The sequence below is a fragment of the Choristoneura fumiferana genome, chromosome 13 (assembly GCF_025370935.1).
Source record: "Choristoneura fumiferana chromosome 13, NRCan_CFum_1, whole genome shotgun sequence".
In the NCBI taxonomy this organism is placed as follows: Eukaryota; Metazoa; Arthropoda; class Insecta; order Lepidoptera; family Tortricidae; genus Choristoneura; species Choristoneura fumiferana.
In genome coordinates, this window is record NC_133484.1 from 10,854,452 (window position 1) to 10,876,015 (window position 21,564).

Sequence of the window (21,564 nt, forward strand, 5' to 3'; positions counted from 1 at the left end):
AAGAAAGAAAGAACATTTATTCGTGACAACATGGAAAACACACAAATAAAAAAGTCGCATGTCACGAAATGATCCCAAATTAGCAAACTGCCGGTCTTGCGAACGGCGCTAATCTTCTTTTGTAAAACCATCAGGTCAATGATCACCTGATGTATGAACATTTAAAATACATTAAAATGACCATTGAATGACCGGACTACACGAAAAAGGGTTAACCGTCTTAAAATCTGCGATTCCCGTTGCTCTTCCCACAATACGATTTGGAAAACACCAGTTATTCTCCTATTCCCAGGTACAATCAAGCTGTCTGTTCAACCTGCTCTTAAGTCTCGAAACACCATCTCCCGACCCTCTCCATATTGCCGAGCTTATAAAGGAAGAAAAACCTCTCAAGCCCATAGATTTCTGCTACAGAGACGAGGACGAAATGGTGAACGTTTTGGACTGCATTAGTCTCTGCGTCATGGTGGTTTCGTATTCTTCTGAAAGCATGAGAGGATATCAGATGCTTGTAAGTAAATAGTCACATCACGTCTCGGCCTATAAATGTCCCACTGCATGGCACAGGCCTCCTCTCATAATGAGAGGGCTTGGGCCTTTATTCCCACGTGGGCCCAGTGCGGATTGGGAACACTAGTAAATAATCGACGAATGATTTTATCTTTGTTTCTTTAAATGCCCCAACAAGGACTTAAATTTTTATGATCATTAAAACTAGATTTAATTTAGCCCTTAATAAGGCCCCATTTATTGGAGCATACTCGTACTACCACAGAATCAAAAGCAGCTACCGAATACATACTTGGCAAAGGATATTTTTAAAGCTAGTAGTATTTTCAATAATTGCAATGTATATTGTAACTTATTACTAAAACAATAAGGTTGAATTTCCAAATCAAAATTGCTAAATCGCCTCTACCTTAAGCATTAAGGGTTAGGGTACTTATTGCAAAATACAATTTTATGAAATAAAATAATAACGTGACTGACTAACTGACTGATAACGCACAGCCTAGACTACTAGAGCTTGAGACTTCAAAATTAGGCATTCACTTTCTTTGAGGATCATTGAGGTGCACTAATTGATTTCCCAAAATTCCCACGGAATAGAGAACTTGCTTACTTTTTTTATTCTGTGGGAGCGACGCTGCGGGTTGAAGCTAGTGTAGAACATAACGAATTTTTTGCTGCTATTGCATTTCATTGCAGTTTGTAAACCAGTTGACTTTATTTCACAATTTCAATTATGTTCTAGATCATTCTAGAAGCTATCTTGCCATGCTATGTGAAGCAAATACAACTGCCAACATACAACAGAGAAGGCAAGACTGAGAAAGAGATAATTCAACAACTGGCCATCGCTATAAAGACGCTTGTCAATAACTGCGAAGGATTGTCCAAGTAAGTGAATGCTAATATAATGTTTGAAACTTTCTTGATCCATCATTTTCGCTTCGCAATTTCGCAAAATACTTTTTTTCTTTTTAAATTGTCTGTGTAGTGTGAATGTGCTGTAATTTTATTGCGAATTGTAAATAAATGCTTCTTTTTCTATTTATTATTTTAAGCTGTTGGCAGGCCTCTCACTAGGTGGACTGACAATATCTTGAGAGTTGCGGGCAACCGCTGAATGCAAGCGGCGAGTTTTCATTCATTGTGGGTTTCTAAGTGGGAGGCCTTTGTTCAGCAGTGGACGTCTTCTGACTGATGATGATGATAATGCTTTTGATCTCCAGGTCATACAACGGTCCGTACCGCACGTCTCCCGAGCACAAGGGCTCGTCCCAGCGGGGCGTGCGCAGCGCCGCGCCCCAGAACCAGTTCGCGGGCCTCGACGTGCTGGAAGACGAGTCACACTCGCGATACGTCAGCGACCACTCGAGGATGCCCCCGCCGCCTGATTACACCGGCACCGAGGATTCTGAGGTAACACTACTTACATTTTCCTTGCTTTAAGACTAAAGCCCGGTTTAGACCAGCACGTTGCGAGGCCGTAAAGCCCACGTGTTTGTTTTTAGTGATCAATCGAGCGCCGCAATGTAATGCAACTTGCACGATTATTCTTGCGTGTCTTAACTAGGCTTAAGAGCCTGTTTCACCGCTCTGTAATAAATCCTTGATATTTATGTGACAGATATCTGTAATATCGTCCATTTATTCTGTTTAAATAAACTTCGATAAAGAAATGACAGCCGACCACACTAAGTCATCATCATCCTACAGTAGTTCACTGCTGGACATAGGCCTCCCCCAACACTCACTCAATTGCGCCCTGTCCTCGGCTAGACGCATCCAGCTTCTACCAGCAGCCTTTCGCAGATCGTCACTCCACCTAGTCGGAGGGCGTTCACACTACGTTTTCCATGACTCGGTTCCACTCAAGGACTCGTTTTCTCCAGCTATTATCGGTTCTTCGGCAGCTATAGCTAACCCAGTGCTACTTCAACTTGTTAATTCTGTGAGCTATGTTGATGACCGCACTAAGTGGTGTATTGTATCGTCAATCGTCGAATGGGATAGATATTCGAATTAGCAAACGAAATAACAGTTAAAGTGCTGCATTGCGGATGTCCATATCCTTGAACTAAAACAAATTAGCATGCCTGTTCTTCATTAGACAGTATTCGTTTTATTTATTACAGTTGGTCCGAGCGGAGTACCGCCGACCGCGTGACGTGCTACTGTCACTTGTAGGCGAGTTCATAGGGCGAGCGACGACTCGCCTGCTCGACTTGAACGGCTCCAAGGGCAGCGGCGGCAGCGAGGGCAAGCCGGTCGAGCTGCTTGACTGCAAGTCGCATGCGGTAAGATCATATTGTTAAAAGTGAGTTAGAGATAATTTTGCTCAAAGGTGATTATTGTATCCCCAAGTTTTATTCTAAAGAGAAGTAGGCATGCAATAATATGTAAGTAACTTATCAAACCTGGCGTCCTGTTGGTAAAATGCAGGTAAACTTCTGAAACATGCTTGGGGACTCCTTAGGTAGTTGTGTTTTTATGTAATTTACTGCCAAAGACGCATGAAATTACTCAAGAAGGGCCTGTATTTCAAATCAACTGAGTAGGTAAGTACTCGTAATTTGAGATGAATTTGTATGTTTCGCAAAAAAAAAGTTTTGAATCACAACATCCATACTTTTCTAAGATAAGACAAGTTTATAATAATATACTTTGCGTTATTAAATTGATTGTAACTAGAGAACATGAGCACCATATTCTTACTTACAGCGGCTAGCAGAAATCGCTCACTCCCTTCTCAAAGTGTCTCCCTACGACCCCGAGTCCATGGGCTGTCGCGGGCTACAACGCTACATGACGCTAGTGCTGCCAGCCGCAGACTGGGCCGATGATGCACTCAGACCTTCCCTGATAATGATACTGAGGCGGCTTGATAAGGTCTTCCTTAAGATCGCCAAGAAGCCTAGTATAAGGGTGAGTACTAATATCTTAAGCTTCTGGCCTATAACCCCACACCATGCCTGATACTAATTATATAAATTTGACAAATTTTTCCTTCTAATAGCTATAAAGCTTAGACAGACGGACTAGTTAGTATACGACCTGAACGCCAGCTCATGTTTCTCATCTTTAAATCAGCTCATGTATCTCATCTGTTTCTCTTGCGTGCATTTGACATTGCGTGGAGGTGAACAGTGAAAAGACCAAACTTCTAAGTCAAAGCAATCAAAAGATACAGTCATTGAAAAATGTGTTATGTTATTTATCTCGTTTCAGAGAAACACCGATTGGGACTCTGCTGCAGTGTTACTAAAAGGTGTATACGAAACTATGATACGGTGCCCCTACATAATGCATTGGCAGCAAGTCAAAACGTTGCTCAACACGGTACAAGTAAGTTTCTATTTGTAACAACACGGTCAAGCAGAAAACACAGCATTTAACCTTCTGCATGAAAACACGTAGGTACATGTTATACAGACCTAACTTTCTTGCATGCGTGGTAGCGGATTGGCATGATAAAATGTTGTAGTTTATTGCCATTTAGTCAGACTCTCGTAAGCCCACATAATATTTCGTTACAGGCGCTTATAGTGTCGGAAAACAACAGCGGCGAGAATTTGTCGTCGGCAACCGCGGCATTGATGTCACAACCGCCGCCCCCACATTTTTGCAGCACCGTAGTGCGCTTGATAGCGCTACAGGTCATCAATACGGGGGTAAGGTCTAACCATAGCTATAGCGTAATAATTTATATCAAGGGCGCATTTTTTTTGAGAGTAGAAAGAGTAACAAACAAAAAATCCGTAGTTCCAAGTCCAAAAAAATACATCATGGTCCTCATTGATGTTGCATTAAAAAAAACAGTGCCAAAGTCCATGGCATGCCAAATTTAGCGATTTTCGATCTCTGAGAATATCAGGAAAAAACCTGGAAGAAAAGTTCACAACTGAGCGAAACATTGAGCGACCGCCCACTGCCGTAACTTAACCATTAGCTTCTATTGACGTTCCGAAGATTTCAAAGCCGATCTCGATGAATGGGATAATGTAGTGACTTTTTTTGTTCATTTTCAGGATAGTTATTCGCTGGAACAGATGTGTGGAGGCAGCGCCATATTCCAATCCGCGGAGAAAACTGAAAACATGCTTATGAACTTATTTATGCCACTTTGCCTGCGAGTTGGTAGTGGCCGCAAAGGTAATATTATCGTCTAGGTAATATTATTTCTATTAAATACATTCAAAGAATTTTAATTTTTAAATTCGAAACTTATCCTGTAGCTTGTAGTGATTATTTAATTATTTTTAGATTATAGCTTCAGCTTCAACACACCACAGATAAAAATAAAGTTACTACTCTTTGATCACCCAGAAAAACAGGACAACCTCAGGAAAAAAGCATATTTTATTGCAGACGTCCCGCCGCTTCGCCAATCGGATGTAAGCTACATAGTATCCGTGGTACTAAACGCGCTGTGCCCTCCGGCCGCGCCCGGGCAACTGGCAGCTGTCAACGCGAAACTAAATGCCGCCGAAGCACGAGTCAACTCTCTAACGTTTACTGGCAGCAGAGACACCAGGAATACTACTAAACTGTCGCACCAGCTGTACAAGATTGCCTTTCTAGGTGAGTTGCAGGTGGTAGGACTTTGTGCACGGTCCGCCCGGATTGCTACCACCATCTTGCTCGCTAATCCTGCCGTGAAGCAGCAGTGCTTGCACTGTTGTGTTTCGGCGTGGAGAATAAAACAGCCGGTGGAATTATTGGCACTTGAGGTATCCCATCTTAGGCCTCTAGGTTGGCAACGCATCTGCAATACCCCTGGTGTTGCAGATGTTTATGGGCGGTGGTGATCTCTTACCATCAGGAGACCCACTTGCTCGTTTGCCATCCAGTCGAATAAAAAAATAAAAATAAAAGTTGGCAAGTGACTTTTTTCACGCCCTTTTCCTGTTCTATCCTTTCGCTTTTGTCTGGAAAAACTTAAATGTGTATAATGGGAAAACAACCAAATATCGTACCGTTTTACAAAATTGTAATGGGTTTTCAATTCCAATAACTAATAATTCGAACCCCCTGTTTCACCATCCATTGATTAAATTTATCTGACGGATAAATGTGATGCCGTCTCTGTTTGATTTGTTCGAATAGACGGAGACTACGAGTTACGACATCACATTTATCCGTCAAATAAAATTAGTCAATGCATGGTGAAACAGCCCCTAAGACTTAATAAACTAATCAGTTACAATTTCGCTCAACTAAACTGAGGCCTTATTGTCTAACGTACTCTGAATCACAATCGTTTTCATCACTTCTTTCTTCACAGGTTAGGATGAGGTTAGAAAGATAATGGTGAACGCGATCGGGAGCACTCAGGTGTTAGACATTAGGACCACTGACCACTGGCTGAAATATACTGAACTGTCATGAAATTGGCAAGAAATCAGTTTTGTCAAGAAATTATTAACCCTAAAACATAAACTACATAAAACATCCAAAATTTCTTGACGTCAGGAAAACGTCACGAAATCTTGTGAGGAACAAATCGTAATTTTTTAACTACATCAAAACTTTCTATTGGATCCAACAACAAAGATTATCTGACTTTCTATCACTTTTTACCACAAGGTTTTGTATATATTTAAAAACAATATTACTTATTTTTTGTGGTGAAATAGCGTCAGGATTTTTTTTTAAGTCAACAACTGAAAAATTGAAAAATGGACAACTTTTTGTGAAATAGTCATTAATCTCTTTGCTCTTTGCAGCCCTCAAAGTGCTCTGCGCTTGTTTCACAAGCGAGCTGTGCTCGGAATGGGGCCGCATTGCGCGCGCCATGCGCGACTTGGGACGACGCAACGAAGCCGCTTCCCACTTGTGGGACTTCTTGGAGCATGTCGTCACGTACCGCACGCCGCTCTACGTTCTGCTACAACCATTCATAGTACACAAGGTAAGCAATGTGGCTTCTGAGGTGGTATTGTCCAACGCGCTGACGTTCACGATCGCATTCACCATCTCTTTCTACCCTCGTCTTTTTTTATACCGCGTGACAGAAAGAAGCGGTGAAAACTATTGTGATTCCATGTGTGTTAGACAATAAGGGCTCTCTCTGGTCTTAATAATTGTCAAGTTGATGCCGTCTCCGTCTATTCGAACAAAACAAATAGAGACGGCATCACACCTAACCACCAGTTAACACTAATCAATGGATGGTGAAACAGCCCCTAATAGTTTTATTTTTTGTTAATAATGAACTTTGACTTTTCAAAATATAATCTTAATTTTGCGCATTTTTGTGAGATTTATCAAGGCTCTCCCGCCCACTTCTAAGAAAAAATAAGACATGGTCGAACCCCCTCCTCCCTTTTAAATCGTCGCACATAGTAAACGAGTGGCTCATAAGTTGATACTGGTGGGTAACACTATTTACCGGCCTTGATAATACCGACCATTGTATCGGTGTTCACACGAATAATCGAGTCGGTATTACCCGGGCCGGTAAATAGTATCACCAATACTGGTTGTAGCTGTCGCAGCCGCCGATCGGCGACAACGAGCGACACATGCAGTTCGTGGTGCGCGAGCGCGTGCGCGGGCTGAAGCTGCCGGCGGCGCGCGCGCGGGGCGCGCTGCTCGCCGAGCTAGCAAGGGATCTGCGCACGTTGCGGGATAAACACGACAACTACAAGTTCGGTAAGAACACGCGAGTGACGAATTGTCGTTCATTGTGGCATTCTCAGGGCCTAACTGACGCGGTTTGCACGGAGCGCGTCGCGTGCGACGAATTTGCCTGTACCTACCCGCGCCAGCTAGCGGTGACCCTAAGCGGAGTTCAGCTGTAAATGTCTTCCGGCTGATGATGAGACCACGCATCGAATAACAATACATTTTGTACTATTAAAGAATAGTACATTATTGTAGAGGTTCGAAAGTAACCTTCGGGTCGGCCTTCAAACTAACTCGTTCATCTATTGCACTTTTGACCGAGACTAAACATTGTGCTTTTCACGATCACTGCGAGGAAATAAAAAATACCTATTTATCACAAAACAAAAAATAAGAATTCAATGACTGCGTTGCTCCCGCCATGTGACACTCTTTACCAGCCCGGATAATACCGACATGGAAATACTGACCCGATTTTTCTTGTTAGTTTGACACGAGTTTGTATGGGCGTGTACACGAATAATCGGCTCGGTATTTCCATGTTGTTATTATCCGGGCCGGTAAATAGAATCACCCCTCCCGCCGATTTTGGTTTTACATATTTTTTTTTTAAAACGAATCCGTTCTTAGTTTTCAGTACGCAACCACATATCAAAAAAATCAAAACGTCATCCTCATCATGTCCGAGCTGCTGCGAAGCTGTGGCGTTTTTTCATCCTAAAAAAAATTCAAGCATTTTGTAGATATTATGCGTTTAAGAAAAAAAAACACCTCATAAAAGTCATTAATGACGCATTCTCATTGGTAAATTTAATTGCACATGCAGCAGACGATTACTTTTGATTGGTCCAATTGTCGTTTCAGCACGCCGGGAATGAAATTCAGAAATTATATTCAAAAAAGTCGTATCGTATTATGAAATACACCTACGACCTGTTTTCGTAATGTGTTACATTGTTGTCGTGTTTTGCGAGCCATAAATGAGTCAGCTGTTAAATGTACATATATAGGCAGTTTTGTGTACTGGATTTAGGTTATCTATGGCCACATTTTCGAGCAGTGTCGTGAATTTTTTTGTAAACAATTTGTTTGATATATTTAGTAGCCTAGTAACTCATAATATCAAAGTTGTTGTTTTTTTCAGAATTTGAAACTTTTTATTCCAATCGTACTTTTTCTTGATTATACTTACATCATCATCTCACCTACATAATATATACGCACAAAATTCCATGTCGATCCGATCACTAGAAGTAGATAAGTTTGACTCGCAAGATTGGTTATAACCACTATAGTTACCTAAGCCCGACCGACTGTTTATGTACCCGCTGTTAAAGTCCATTTTTTATCCACCAGAGCAAATAGCAGAGAACATAACAGCGAGCGGCGGCAAACGCGCGTCGGAAGTGTTCGGTCGCGGCGGCGACAAGTCGCAGCACCGGCCGTCGCTCATCGGGATGATCGTGGGCCGCACCGGCCTGCCGCGCACGCCCGACCACCCCTCCGCGCCGCTCTCCGCGCCCAGAGGTACTGGCACAGTAAATAGCAAAGACCAACAGCGAACCGTGACAACGCTCGTCCGAAGTGTTGTCTCGGAATCTAATAATACAATGTGTCTCAAGGGCGGTAAATAAGGAATTACGAACGAGAGTCTATTAGAAGCCCGAAGTTGAAGATTGAGGGCTTTAATGAATCGATGTTCGTAATTCTAGTACCGCCCGTGCGACATACAATGTTTTTCATCACATTTGCGAGTAAAATTTTATATTTCTAAAAGAAAAAATATAATTGTTCCAAATATTGGCGATACCTTGGGCTGCGCTCTTGGCAGCGCCGCCCTCCCCCTCCCGCAGCATGCGCCTGACGTGCGTGTGCGTGTGGGCCAGCGCGCGCAGCACCATTAGTACGGGCATGGACTCATTTACCGACCTTGGGCTTCATGGCAAGAAAATATGTACGCGCAATGACTCATTTACCGACCACGGGTTTCATGACAAGCACATTAAGGTCGAGAGTTTTATTTGGGGGGTTGCAACCAAGGTAGCCTGCATGTTACGACACTGTTTACGAGCAAGTGTGATGAAAACATCCAAACATCCAAACCTCCAAATATTTTCACAAACTTTCACATTTATAATATTAGTAGGATATCGGTTTAACTTTACCAGTTAAAAGTGTTGTTTAGTTTTTTAAACAATATAATTTTTATTCATATTATGCACCTTAACGATTTACTTCCAGAGTCGGTGTCCAGCAATTCGACGACGAGCCAGCACATGCCCGGCTTCGAAGGACCAGGCAGCGCGCATAATGGAAACAATTCCAATTTAGGCAAGTTAATAAATAAATACAAGCAAATGCTAACTGTAGATAGAACTTGCTTATCCGCTGTTTTAGAGAGAGAGAGAGAGAGAGAGAGAGAGAGAGAAACATTTATTAACACATTATTCGATGCCAAAGAAAACAAAAAATTAGGAAGGAATTTAAAAAAAAAAACATCAAATAGTATAAATTGGGCCCAGCATAAAGCTGGCGTCCTACGGCATCGCAGATATCTGTCACATAAAATATTAAAAAAAATCATAGAGTGGTGAAACAGAACCTAACGTTCGTTATTGTACCAGGCTCTTCGAACTACGGCAGCGACACTAAAACGGCCGGCAGCACGCCTTCCTACTCCACGACGCAGACCAAACTACGCTTCGTGTCCTCCGTTGAATTCAAATTCACTTCAGGTAAGCAATAAGATTAGCCTATGCTTTATACAATCGAGTTCATAAACTTGTGAGCAAAAATTTGATCAAAAATATCTGAACACGCTTCTACGCCGTCAACAATTAGTGTTCAGATATTTTTGATCAAATTTTTGCTCACAAGTTTATAAACTCTACTGTACTAAATCTACTGTAATAAAATAAATAACATGTACTACTATGCACAATAATGCACATTTGTGTTAAAACTATGTGCTTTTTATGGTGTGTATCTTATACCTAGTTTATGGCTAGATAAAATAAAGTTTATTGAAGTTTAACTTTGTAGCTTTACCTAATTGATGCGAATATTGTGACATAATTTTTGTTTTGAAATAAGGTAAGTCGGGGCAAGCGCGCCGGCAGGGGGTAAGCGCGCCTACCATTAAAATATCGAAAATTATTGATATTGTACTACTAACGACTTCTTACAGATCTTAGGTCAGTGCCCTATTTCACGAAGCTACAAGTTACAATTTACAAGCGGTAGTCTTTCTTTAACAGTATGCATTGAAAAGAGACTACCGCTTGTAAATTGTAACTTGTAGCTTCGTGAAATGAGCCACAGGTCTCAGGTGCGTGGTTGTGAGATGTCGTTATTAGTGCTTATGATACTTTCGATATTTTAATGGTACGCGCATTTACCGCCTGCCGGCGCGCTTGCCCCGACCTACCTTAAGTAATTACTTTCTGTCAAGTTACTAGCGGCGCAGTCTTAAAAAAAATTGGTAATGCAACGATGGTGATCGTTTTCCAACAGCACTGATAGTGTAAAAAGTGAATGTTCGTCTTTACCTATTCTATTTAATCCGTCAGTTAGATTATCTTTCAATTGGCGAAGTTTCAATTGGTGTCAAAGTTCCCGAACCCCCGAAATTTGATTCGACTTGACTTTGAATTTTGATTTGACGCGAACTTTGTTCCCTATTCCCGAGTGGGGGCCCGTAACGTCACTCCTTAGTAAAAAGTGTGGCTATATGTCCATAATCTATTGTGCAATTGACAAAGTAAAAAGTACGTATACGATTTTTTTTTAAATCTGACTGTCGGACTAACTATTATTTTTATGATGAGTCTAGTCTATTCTACGGTGTCCAAGGAACCTAATTGTTTGACAGCAACTTATACCCATAGGGCTATATTTCACCGGGACACCATGACACAAAATGTATGCAGCTCTATGGTGGGTATCTCACCTGGTGTCCACTTGGTTGCGCAACGTATTTGGCGGCGCAACCAGCATAGCCGCGTGCATTCAACATTACTGGCAGCGCCGCCACTTTGGTTGCGCCACCACTAATTAGTATGACGCTGTATGCTATCCCACTCACTCGGCTGCCAGGCGCGCTACTTGCGACGCTCCCTTCCCCCGCGTACTCCGCATTCGCTCGCGTACACTGTCTTTGTCTGTCTGTGTTTGTGTATATGAATCTGGTGTATCTATGGTGGCTCGGTTTGGTAGCTAGCTAGACACCACGGCACGGTGTCCCGGTGAAATATAGCCCATATTATTCAGGCGAGACATCCCTCACGCCACTGTCGCCGCTATCCCCGGGCGAGTGGTCGGGCGAGCGCGATGACGCCGACGAACGGCCGCGGCTGCAGCGCGCGCACGGGCCCTCCAAGAAAACCTTCAAGTTCCGACGCAGTCGCCACGCCAAGCCTGAGGTCAGTGTGGGCGTTAAGGTATAGGTAGTGCCACCAGATTGTTCAGGCGAGACATTCCTCGCGCCGCTGTCCCCGGGCGATCGGTCGGGAGAGCACGACGACGCGGAGGAGTGGCCGCGGCTGCAGCGCGCGCACGGGGACCCTCCAAGAAAACAAGTTCCGGCGCAGTCGCCACGCAAAGCCTGAGGTCAGAGGGGGGCGTTAAGATATAGGTAGTTTCAGCGGATGGTTCAGGCGAGACATTCCTCACGCCGCAGTCCCCGGGCGAGCGCGACGACGCCGACGTGCGGCCGCGGCTGCAGCACGCGCGCGAATCCTCCAAGAAAACCTTTAAGTTTCGGCGGAGCCTGAGGTCAGGGGGGCGTCAAGGTAGCGGCCGAAGGTAGCGCTGACGGCATGGGCGCGGGCAGAATTATTTTCAGAAGAGTGCATTGCATCTTGCATCTAGATATAGGGAGGTGCATTTATAGGTTTCATTCTGAATCTTAGTCTAGTTCTATTTATTTTCTTTTACACCAGGGGCAGGGGGTGCAAGTGCACCCGCTTGCAACCCCATCCCGGCGCCCATGGTTGACGGCCTTTGACGTCACATGCATGTAACTAGCGCCATAGCAACTACAAAGAAAAAAGCTTTTTGGAAAGAGAATGATATATAATTATGTATGTATGTATGTATGTAAAGTCTTTATTGTACAAAATAAGTATACTTTTTTTTTTAAAAAATCACTGTAAATGAAATTTTCAACCGAATCGTATTTTTCTTCGCTAAACATAGGCTGTTTCTGTTTATCTATATTTTCAAAATAACAAATAGGATATGCGGAATTCAGGAGTTGTCAAATACGTACCGAATTATAAGTTGCATAATATTATGGCAATATGCAACATATTATGTTGCTTAGGGCTGCCCCTTATTTCGCATACGTAACATTAATTACAAGCTTTTATTTAGTTTCACCTGTCCCCTTTTCTGTCTGTCTGTCTGTCTGTACCTAGTCAAATCTTGCAAGTTGAATTCGGCCAACTTCCAGTAGTTGGATTGATTTGAAATTTGGTATACTTATGTAGGTAGATTGCGTGACAATACAATAATCTAGTAGTGACATTCTGGTAGTCCGGCCAGGATCGTCTCTGCAGGACGGAACTCTTCAACGGTTAATGACATCGACCAAAGAGAATATAACCACTAACATCGACTTGTAATTTGATATACAAATGTTGTTTAGGTGACAATACTAAGTACAGGCAACAAAAAGTACAGTCAGCAAAAAAGCTTGTATTAAAAATGATTTTTTTACCAAAAACTTATTTTGAACGTGGAATTACGGTGAGACTCACTCATATTAAATGATATCGAATTAGCCCGAAACATGTCGAGCGGAACTCGATTTAAGACGAGTTATCCGGTACAATATCATCCAACATTAATCGTAAAAACCATTATCGCGCTCAGCAACACGTTGATTCAACAATTTTGCTCATCAAAATGCTTCCCATGAATACGAGGCTTTAATATAGACTCGTTGTCTAGCCGCAGCACGCGCGACTGGAGTCGGACGAGTGCTCGTCCCCGGCGGAGTCGACGCCGCTGCGCCGCTGGCCGCCGCCGCTGCTGCAGCCCGCCGCGCCCAACACCGACACCTCCTACGACAGCGAGATCTCGCAGACCTCCTCCACCTCGGGATACAGGCTAGCACACACGGCTCTTGACTTAGGGGTTTTCCCCCAAAATTAGGGGGTTATTTAATGGAATGGGATTTTTTAGGGGCAAAAATAATTTGAAGATTTTTTGCCATCCTATATTTTTGTATTCTTCTCGTTATATTTTGATAAAAAAATAAATGTAAAAATTTTGAGTGGGTGTTATTTGAGATTTTTTTTTTGGGGGATTTCCAATTAATTGTGACAGTTTTAGGGGTTTTTAACTTAAGCTTTAGAGATAAGTATTTTTGAGAGTTGGTAACACTGCTAGCAACCTATAACCTAATCAACATAAGCTCCAGGGAGTTGAGGAAGTGCAGCCGAGTTTTAAGCCGGTGAGAGCCCGAGGGCTCTCCCTTCCCAGTCGTTCATAATGGATTTTTGCTGACTGTACGCCCCTATCCCACTAATATTATAAATGCGAAAGTTTGTAAGTCTGTTTGTTTGTTACTTCATCACGTCTAAACCGCTGCACTGATTTAGATGAAATTTGGTATACAAGTAGTTTGAGTCCTGGAGAAGGACATAGGATAGTGTTTGTCCCGGAAAATTGCAAAGTTCCCGCGGGATAACGATAACCGAATTCTACGCGGACGAAGTCGCGGGTAACGGCTAGTCTTCTATAAAGCACTTGCCACTACTATTATAAATGCGAAAGTTTCTAAGTCTGTTTGTTTGTAACTTCATCACGTCTAAACCGCTGAACCGATATAGACGAAATTCGCTATACAGATAGTTTGAGTCCTGGAGAAGGACATAGGATAGTGTTTATCCCGGAAAATTGCATAGTTCCCGCGGGATAGCGATAACCGAATTCTACGCGGACAGAATCGCGGGTAACCGCTAGTCATACATAAAAAAATAAAAACAACTAAACAAAAGCAAGGACCTAGGAAGGTGGTATTTGGCAGGCATCCCACTACATGGACTGACGAAATCGTGGCGAACTGTCATTCATTGGGGCGTTCGAAGGGGAGGCCTTTGTTCAGCAGTAGTAGACGTCTTCCGGCTGATGATGATGATGATGTTACAGAGAGAGCTACAGCCTGCAAGCTTCCATGACCGACTCGCCGGGCGGCTCCGTCCGCGCAGCACTCGCTTCCCCGGAGCCGCCGTCACAACGCACCGCGACTCCGCAGCCCAGCCCCGACGGTAAACACACCTTCGTATGTATCCTCATACAGGTTATGTCGTGCCGCTGTCTTGTCTGTCTCTTTCTTCTCGCCATGCCAGATATGTATGGGTACGTGTTGGTTCTTACATCGGTATAGCTTGATAGCTACATAGTTGATTATTTGTCGGTTATAATAAAATAAATGTAAAAATTTAAGGTTTCGAAATTACGAAGTCAAAGTATATTTATTTGTCAACATAGGTGGTTACAATATACACAAGGTGTTACATCTAAGTAACTAACTAACTTGGTGTAAGATGTTACATTACAATTAATTAAGTAGTTTGTACTGATGGGCGGTGGTGCTCATTTCTCATCAGATGACCTGCTTGCTCGTCTGGCTCCCTCTCATAATAACATAAACACTCATATTCAAGAACTCTAGTTTATCTCCACATGTCAATTAGACTAACGTAGGTGCAGTCACCAGCATTAATATCTGCCACAGCGGAGCGTGCAAAAATATTTGACACGTCCTTCCGGCCTTAGAAATAGAGTCGTATCAGATATTTATGCACGCTTGTTGAGTCAGATATTGGTGCTGGTGACTGTACGAGTAGTTGACGAAAATGCTCTAAAAAAATAAACCTCTAAAAGGTAAGTAATTGAATAACAGACAAAAAAACAAAAACACTGTTGCACAAAATGCTCTTAAATTAAACGAGAATATTCAGCAGTTGTTTAAATACCTATACACCATTTTGTTGGCACTTCTTAAATGCTTACCATATTTACTTTTATCATCAAAGATACTAGGGTAAGCTTTGTCAACAACCAATGAAACATTTTTTTTGGCATCGTACCAATACATCTTTGGTTAGCAAAACACCTACTCTAAATTGTGTGCTGGGTAATTCTGAATCCGATAACTAATGCCTGTTACTTGTTCCTTCTTTCTCCTCTTGTACCTGCTGTTATAGATGAATTAGCGAGAGCTTGGAATTGCATCTGTAGTGGTTGTACGATTCGCATTAAAAGGAGTTCAACTAACTGGGCAGCGGTAAAAGGTGAATTTAAATTTTTCATCAGTTCAAGTTCAAATTATGTATAACAGTTCAAAATAATAATTTGCTTACTTTGACGCTGTATCGGACCAAAATCATTTTCTGCCATGGATTTTAAAAACTGTGTAACTTACAGTCGTACGGGCCCAGAGAGAATTATTTAGGAAGTTGTGAGAATACAATAAAATCAGCTGTTAAAATATACGCCCAACGTAAATAAATTAATAAAAAATTTATGCTGATAGTCAGGGAAAAGGGAAATTTAAAGAAAGAAAGAAAGAAAATTTGAAATATAGAAAACCTATAAATACACAATACCACTACATATGCAATTCCACGCTTTCGGTAATTTATCTATATGCATGTTTGTTATCCGTGAGTACCGTTTTATGTAAATCTAAACTGTGATTTAAACAAATATAGTAAGTATTACCCATCGAACTAAAAATAGAAACCATTAAATACCTATGCTATTGAGCATAATCAAGCTAAATTCACGATCACAAAATAACTCAACTGTTATATTAATCTAGATAATCACGTATTAGTATCTTGATTATTTTGTAATTTTTTAGATTTACTCTTTCTCAAATACAAAAGCATACAAACCCTAGGACACTTCCTTTGTCCACTAAGAAGTATCTGAGGTAATGTAGAACTGCAAGCGGCACGGATCTTCAGCAGGAAGCAAAATTTATAGGGATCCAAAAAAAAACCAATTATGACTCTTCTGCAGTAAAGGCTAGCGCTCAATTGCCGCACCGCCAGACAACCCTCACAAATCACTAAAGATTTCTCCTCCATTATACTAGCTTTGTCTCAGAGTCCGTGTACAAGTGGCATGGAAACTTTATCCGCCATAACTTCTAGTGTGCTAAGGACTACATGTACTCGTATGTGCGTGTCTAATCTTATGGCAATCATAGCTTAAACTACCTAATAATTCCGCAGCATCTTTGAGCTGCGAATCTGGCACTTCGTCGGCCGAGCGAACGGCGCTACTGGGCGGAGCCAGCCAACGCTCCTTGCTGCTAAGTAGCGAGCTGCTAAGTAGCGAGCTGCGCGATGAAGACACCTTGCTCTGAACACCATTTAATACTACACGGGTTTAATCTATGGTTAAATAATGGAGAAGCTAATGACAAGCTCAATTCAAACAAAACGACTAACACGCGCTTTCCCCTCTGCCAAAAAACAGGCAATAACCACCTTGGTCAGGTGTGTGTTGTGTTTGTCAGTTGTTTTGGTATGAGGTTGTAAGAACGTAACAGACTTTGACAAGAGTTGTACACGTGTCATAATGTGCCTCTCACGAAAAATGGGGACGAAATGCAACACTAAATACTTCATGTATGTACGGTCGGTTCCCTAACTTATGTATCCACTTTTTCATACAAATTGCAAAGAAAAGTGGATACTTACTTATGTTAGGGCACTGATTGTACATGTTAAAAATGGGTAAGAGATATAGTCAGTTGATTCATACCCTTTCATTACTTGCTATAATTGGAAAGTAGGTATAAAGCGTCGACTGACAGCATGGACTATTTTTTATCCAGCATACAAAATTCGCAATGGGATGAGATAGATATAAATTCTAAGCACGCACAGTGACACAAGAACTATTTTAGTGATCCTAGATCACATAGTTTCTCTCGATGTTCTAATTATTTATATTATTATCTTAGAGTTAGAGTTTTAAGTTGAGCTTAAGTTGAGCATCTAAGACCTCGAAAGTATAAATAAACAAACAATACCAGGATATTGATATATCCTCCGCCTTTTAAAGCATTTCTACAAGCAGTAGGCAGTAGGCACTAGAATATTGAAGAATCGAAGTTTTACATTATAACCCTGTAGTATAGTATATATAACCCTGATATAACCCCATAGCCTTTTGGTGAAATTTGAGACCGCAAACTGTTCACGATTTGCCGAAATTAAGTTATAAATGGGCAATTAACAAAATGTCGCCATATATGTATGGGTACCTAACCTACCTATACTAGCAAAGCTCTCTGTAACTACCGCTTTGATATTTTCGCGTTGAATTGTTACCACTTTTTTTTAACCCTTAATAAGTTAGAGGCGATTTAGCGACCACATGAATTGATTTGGAAATTCAACCTTATTGTTTTAGTAATAAGTTACAATATTCATTGTTATTATTGAAAATACTACTAGCTTTAAAAATATCCTTTGTTAGGTATGTATTCGATAGCTGCTTTTGATTATGTGTTAGTATGCTCCAATAAATGGGGCCTTGTTAAGGGTTAAAACATAATTAGATTAGTAATAAAAAAATAGTTAGGTACTGAGAATTCTAAAAGCAATAAAACACCATATAATAGAAAATGACACTGCATTAATATTTATGACACAATAAGGCACGCAATGAGAGTAATCAAGCCTTATTACAAATTGACATTAATAATGTTTTAGACTGACAGAATATAATTTTGACCACATTAAATTTCTAATTAGGTGCTAGGAAATAATGTACAATTATTGTAGAAATAAATATTTATTTACATTACATAGCTTATAATTTTATCCAGCAGAATTTTGGTGTAGTTTGTTGATGCTAGAAAATTAAGCCTTATTGATAGTGCAAGATAGTTTTAAAACCCTGTACACTAATTGAAACAGATGGATTACAAATCAGTTAAATAAGTAGGTACCTAACTAACTTCCTATAATAAACATAACTTAAGAAAATGAGATTTAACTATGTTGAGGTAAGAGTGTTCATCCTGAGTGCCGCTCAAGTTTGGCGTGCGGCATTCGTTTTAAAATCATGTAAAAATATAACAGACCACACTGCAGCTAGTCCTATATGTTTGCACATGTAACATGAACGCCGCACGCCCAGGCCCGCCGCAATCTAAACTTAAGTAGGCAATCAGGCCGCACACCCAGAATAAAGATTGGTAGAAGCAAAACTCGATGGCAACAAGTAATGATGAGGGATAAAAGACAGGCTAGATGGCGTTAGTATCGTGAGGTTTTTTTGACGTTACGGTCTTGCTTCCGATAGGCTAATAACTAAATGAGCTAATAGGGATGACGACTGGGTTAAAAATACATCATTCTATTTAGTCCGACAGTTAGATTATGGAAATATATAGGACACATATTTTTTGGTTTATCAAATTATTAAAAATCGACAAAGGTTAGGTCATCAAACTAACGGAGTGGGCGCTTGTGACGTCACTATTAGAAAAATCGTACCATATAGTGACTTCACTCAAAACTTCTAAGCACTGTATCCTCGTCATTCTTTGTTTGTCAAACAAAAGAAAAAATATGTGTACAATATTTTTTATAAGTAGAGTCATTCACGATGGCGCGTGCCGTAGTTCTTAATACAATGTCATTAATGTCTAATTTTGACAAAATCACGCGTCTTCGTGGATGGCACTAGGTATAATTATCTGACGGACTAAACAGTTTTTAGGGTTCCGGAGCCAAAATGGCAAAAACGGAACCCTTATAGTTTCGCCATGTCTGTCCAGCCACTTTGTGCCCACGGGCACATCTCTTAATTTTTTTTCTCCATCTGCTAAAACTAGTAAAAAAACTACCGATTTAACCTCTTCACTGCCAGTCATCCTGTTGTGACAGCCAATGGAATGCCTCACACGCCACGGTCATCTGTACAGGACCAACATTCAATTCGAAATTAATCCTCCTTCAATGGAATTTGATAAATCATGTCATGATGACCAATTGATAAGTTTTACTTCTAACTATTTTTATTCTTGTTCTTGTGGACAAAAAATTCAGTGGTGCGAGAGCAATTTGTACTGGACTTTGTTACTAATTACTATTGTCAAAGTCCACCACTCATCAAAATTTAATTAGATTAATAAAAATCAATGTTTTGCTTTTAAGTTTGACAATTTGTTTTACTGATATTTTAGATGTTTTTAATAAACAATTTGTTTATAAAAAAAATGTTTTATTAAATAGATTTAAGATAACCAGACATTTTGGCACTTATGATCTAAAAAAAGTCTTTACTTGGGTCAGGGTTCTTTACACATTAAAAATGGTTGAACAGCTATTTGAACTTCGGTATCCATCGGGATCTCATGGATATACTTTGAAAATGTGATAACAATTTTGTATATGCTCCTTTTGACTGAGGACAAGAGAGCAGACTTCATTTTAATAGCAAATGCATCATTTAGGATGTGCTTTTTTGGCACTAGGCCTAGTTTAGTCAACTTATCCAAATTAGTCTTAAGATTAACCAATGCTGATATGACAACAGGCAGATCATTTTGTACTACTCCATATTTATCCTCTCTCAAAGAAGCCGCTACGATAAATGCCAGTCCCTCACAAGTGTACATCACTGGCTGTGCCTGCATCAGTAAAAACTTAAGCTTAGTGTCAGTTAACTCTCCGAAGAAGTAATTGATGCCTGGCTTTTGACAAAGCTTGTTCAAGAACATGTTAAATTCATCTTTCACAGCATTCCCAAATGTATTTTCAAGTTCATTTCTGTTATGATCTTTGAGTTCATTTAGCCTTGGTGATTGTGCCATCTTTCTCAAATTTACTGAATACAGGGGGCCAGCTGGAGGAGTAACATTCATTGCCTTCCGTGAGTTGTCTATTTCAACTGGGTTCACATCACCATTAATGTTTTCCAAGTCTTTTGTATAACTATTGATGACAGTTAAACAACACTCTAATATATGGTTCCAATTTCTGGGATGGCCGCCTGGCTGTGAAAGTGTAAAGATTTGCATTCTCCTGGCTGGATCACTCTGAGACAGAATTTTCAAGTCTTGCGCTCCTAGGTATCCATTAAATTGTGTTCTCTGTGCCAAAGCACCATATAGTGTCAAACTGGTTTCAGATTCAATTGGAAATTTCATTGGTTCTGTCAACACTATGTTGAAAATAGTCCTCATAGTATACACAGAGATCAAAAACAGACTTGTGTAAAACCAAAGACCAATCCAGATGCCAGATCTTATAAGGTTCAGTATGTTATCCAGTGGTGCATCTTCTAGATATAAGCTGTACACATCAGCTACCACACTTCGGGGCTTACTACCCCACAAATAATAAAACAAACAGTAATATATAACTGGCATTACAGAATTCTTAAATCCAATGGACAGTATTCTCCCCACTGATAACTTCAACTGCTGAAACTTGTTCTGATACACATGTGGAAATATAAGAATGTTTGTACCAAAAATGTGTGTATTTAAAAAGTAATACAGTCCCATCCACATCCCACCAAACTGTAGGAATAAACTCTGTTCCATCAGACACTGGCCATCATAGTTAATGCACTTCTTCTTCAGAACATTGAAATTGCTTTTCGCGAGAGATGAATACAAGCTCATCGTAAAGTAACCACTCAGTGCATACAAAAGGCTGAAAGTCACATTTTGTGCTGTAAACAGATTCAGAAACATTGAAAATCTCGTGAAGTACTTAGGTAGCGGGGCCATGTAGTACCTTCCATAGATGTACGCTTGGAAAAATGATACCAATCCGAGTAAAACAATATTCAGACCCATCTTCCATCCGAAAATATCGTTGAATGTCGACGTGAACCAAGATAACGGGTGGAGAATGTCCACCTGAATAAAAAAAACTAGCACAACCGCAAGGAATATTTGAAGTCCGAGATTCCATATAACGGCTGTTATTAACCTTTCGGAAAATATTCCACTTTTTGGCTCCATACCGGTATATAAGATAGGTTATTCGGCAGATGTCCAAATGCTCATAATCACCTGATTTTTATTCCTTCTTCTTCAAGATAATTATGCTCTTCAGTACTCTTCACTTTTTTTCAGTTACAGCTAGAAAAATGATGTTTGTTATTCGGAATAGTCTAAATAAAACGAAACATTTTAAAACAACAACCAAGCAACCTCAACGGTTCGCTGTAGACATGGGTAATCTCAACTCCGCGAAGTGATTGACTCACTAGATCCAGCTCGGTGTCGGTACCGAATCCGCTTATTGAATCCGACTCCTTTATTGACTCCGGTTCTTTCGAGCGATTATTAGTTTATCTATGGCCGATCCGCCCCGGCTCGGTTCGGTCGGTCGGTGTCGGTACGGTACTGCGGTGCCCCACCCGCTGACTGAACTG

General features: G+C 40.8%; 2 protein-coding genes across 10 annotated transcripts in view; one reads left to right on the forward strand and one right to left on the reverse strand.

Annotated features, from left to right (window-relative positions):
- Positions 1-17,686, forward strand: part of unc80 (unc80, NALCN channel complex subunit) — a 55,424-nt gene extending 37,738 nt beyond the window's left edge. For 8 of the 9 annotated variants that reach the window (XM_074096283.1, XM_074096290.1, XM_074096287.1 and 5 more), the window contains 18 exons: positions 293-511; positions 1,256-1,401; positions 1,737-1,926; positions 2,643-2,804; positions 3,229-3,432; positions 3,736-3,852; positions 4,044-4,178; positions 4,536-4,659; positions 4,876-5,088; positions 6,234-6,418; positions 6,996-7,161; positions 8,491-8,661; positions 9,376-9,465; positions 9,759-9,869; positions 11,404-11,555; positions 13,087-13,244; positions 14,290-14,408; positions 16,386-17,686. In XM_074096283.1, coding sequence (XP_073952384.1) covers positions 293-511; positions 1,256-1,401; positions 1,737-1,926; positions 2,643-2,804; positions 3,229-3,432; positions 3,736-3,852; positions 4,044-4,178; positions 4,536-4,659; positions 4,876-5,088; positions 6,234-6,418; positions 6,996-7,161; positions 8,491-8,661; positions 9,376-9,465; positions 9,759-9,869; positions 11,404-11,555; positions 13,087-13,244; positions 14,290-14,408; positions 16,386-16,519 — 2,796 coding nt within the window. In that variant the 3' untranslated portion in view covers positions 16,520-17,686. Of the gene's footprint in view, positions 1-292; positions 512-1,255; positions 1,402-1,736; positions 1,927-2,642; positions 2,805-3,228; positions 3,433-3,735; positions 3,853-4,043; positions 4,179-4,535; positions 4,660-4,875; positions 5,089-6,233; positions 6,419-6,995; positions 7,162-8,490; positions 8,662-9,375; positions 9,466-9,758; positions 9,870-11,403; positions 11,556-13,086; positions 13,245-14,289; positions 14,423-16,385 lie in introns of all 9 variants that reach the window. The other variant, XM_074096291.1, reaches the window with a different exon arrangement.
- Positions 17,687-19,378: 1,692 nt separating this feature from the next.
- LOC141434047 (nucleoporin NDC1-like) lies at positions 19,379-21,350 on the reverse strand. The gene has a single exon (XM_074096293.1). The coding sequence runs from the start codon at positions 21,146-21,148 to the stop codon at positions 19,463-19,465; it is 1,686 nt and encodes a 561-aa protein (XP_073952394.1). The 5' UTR covers positions 21,149-21,350; the 3' UTR covers positions 19,379-19,462.
- Positions 21,351-21,564: the final 214 nt, after the last annotated feature.

Excerpts from the sequence above, each read along its gene's own strand:
- LOC141434047 (XM_074096293.1), bottom strand. The coding sequence starts at position 21,148 with ATGGAGCCAAAAAGTGGAATATTTTCCGAAAGGTTAATAACAGCCGTT.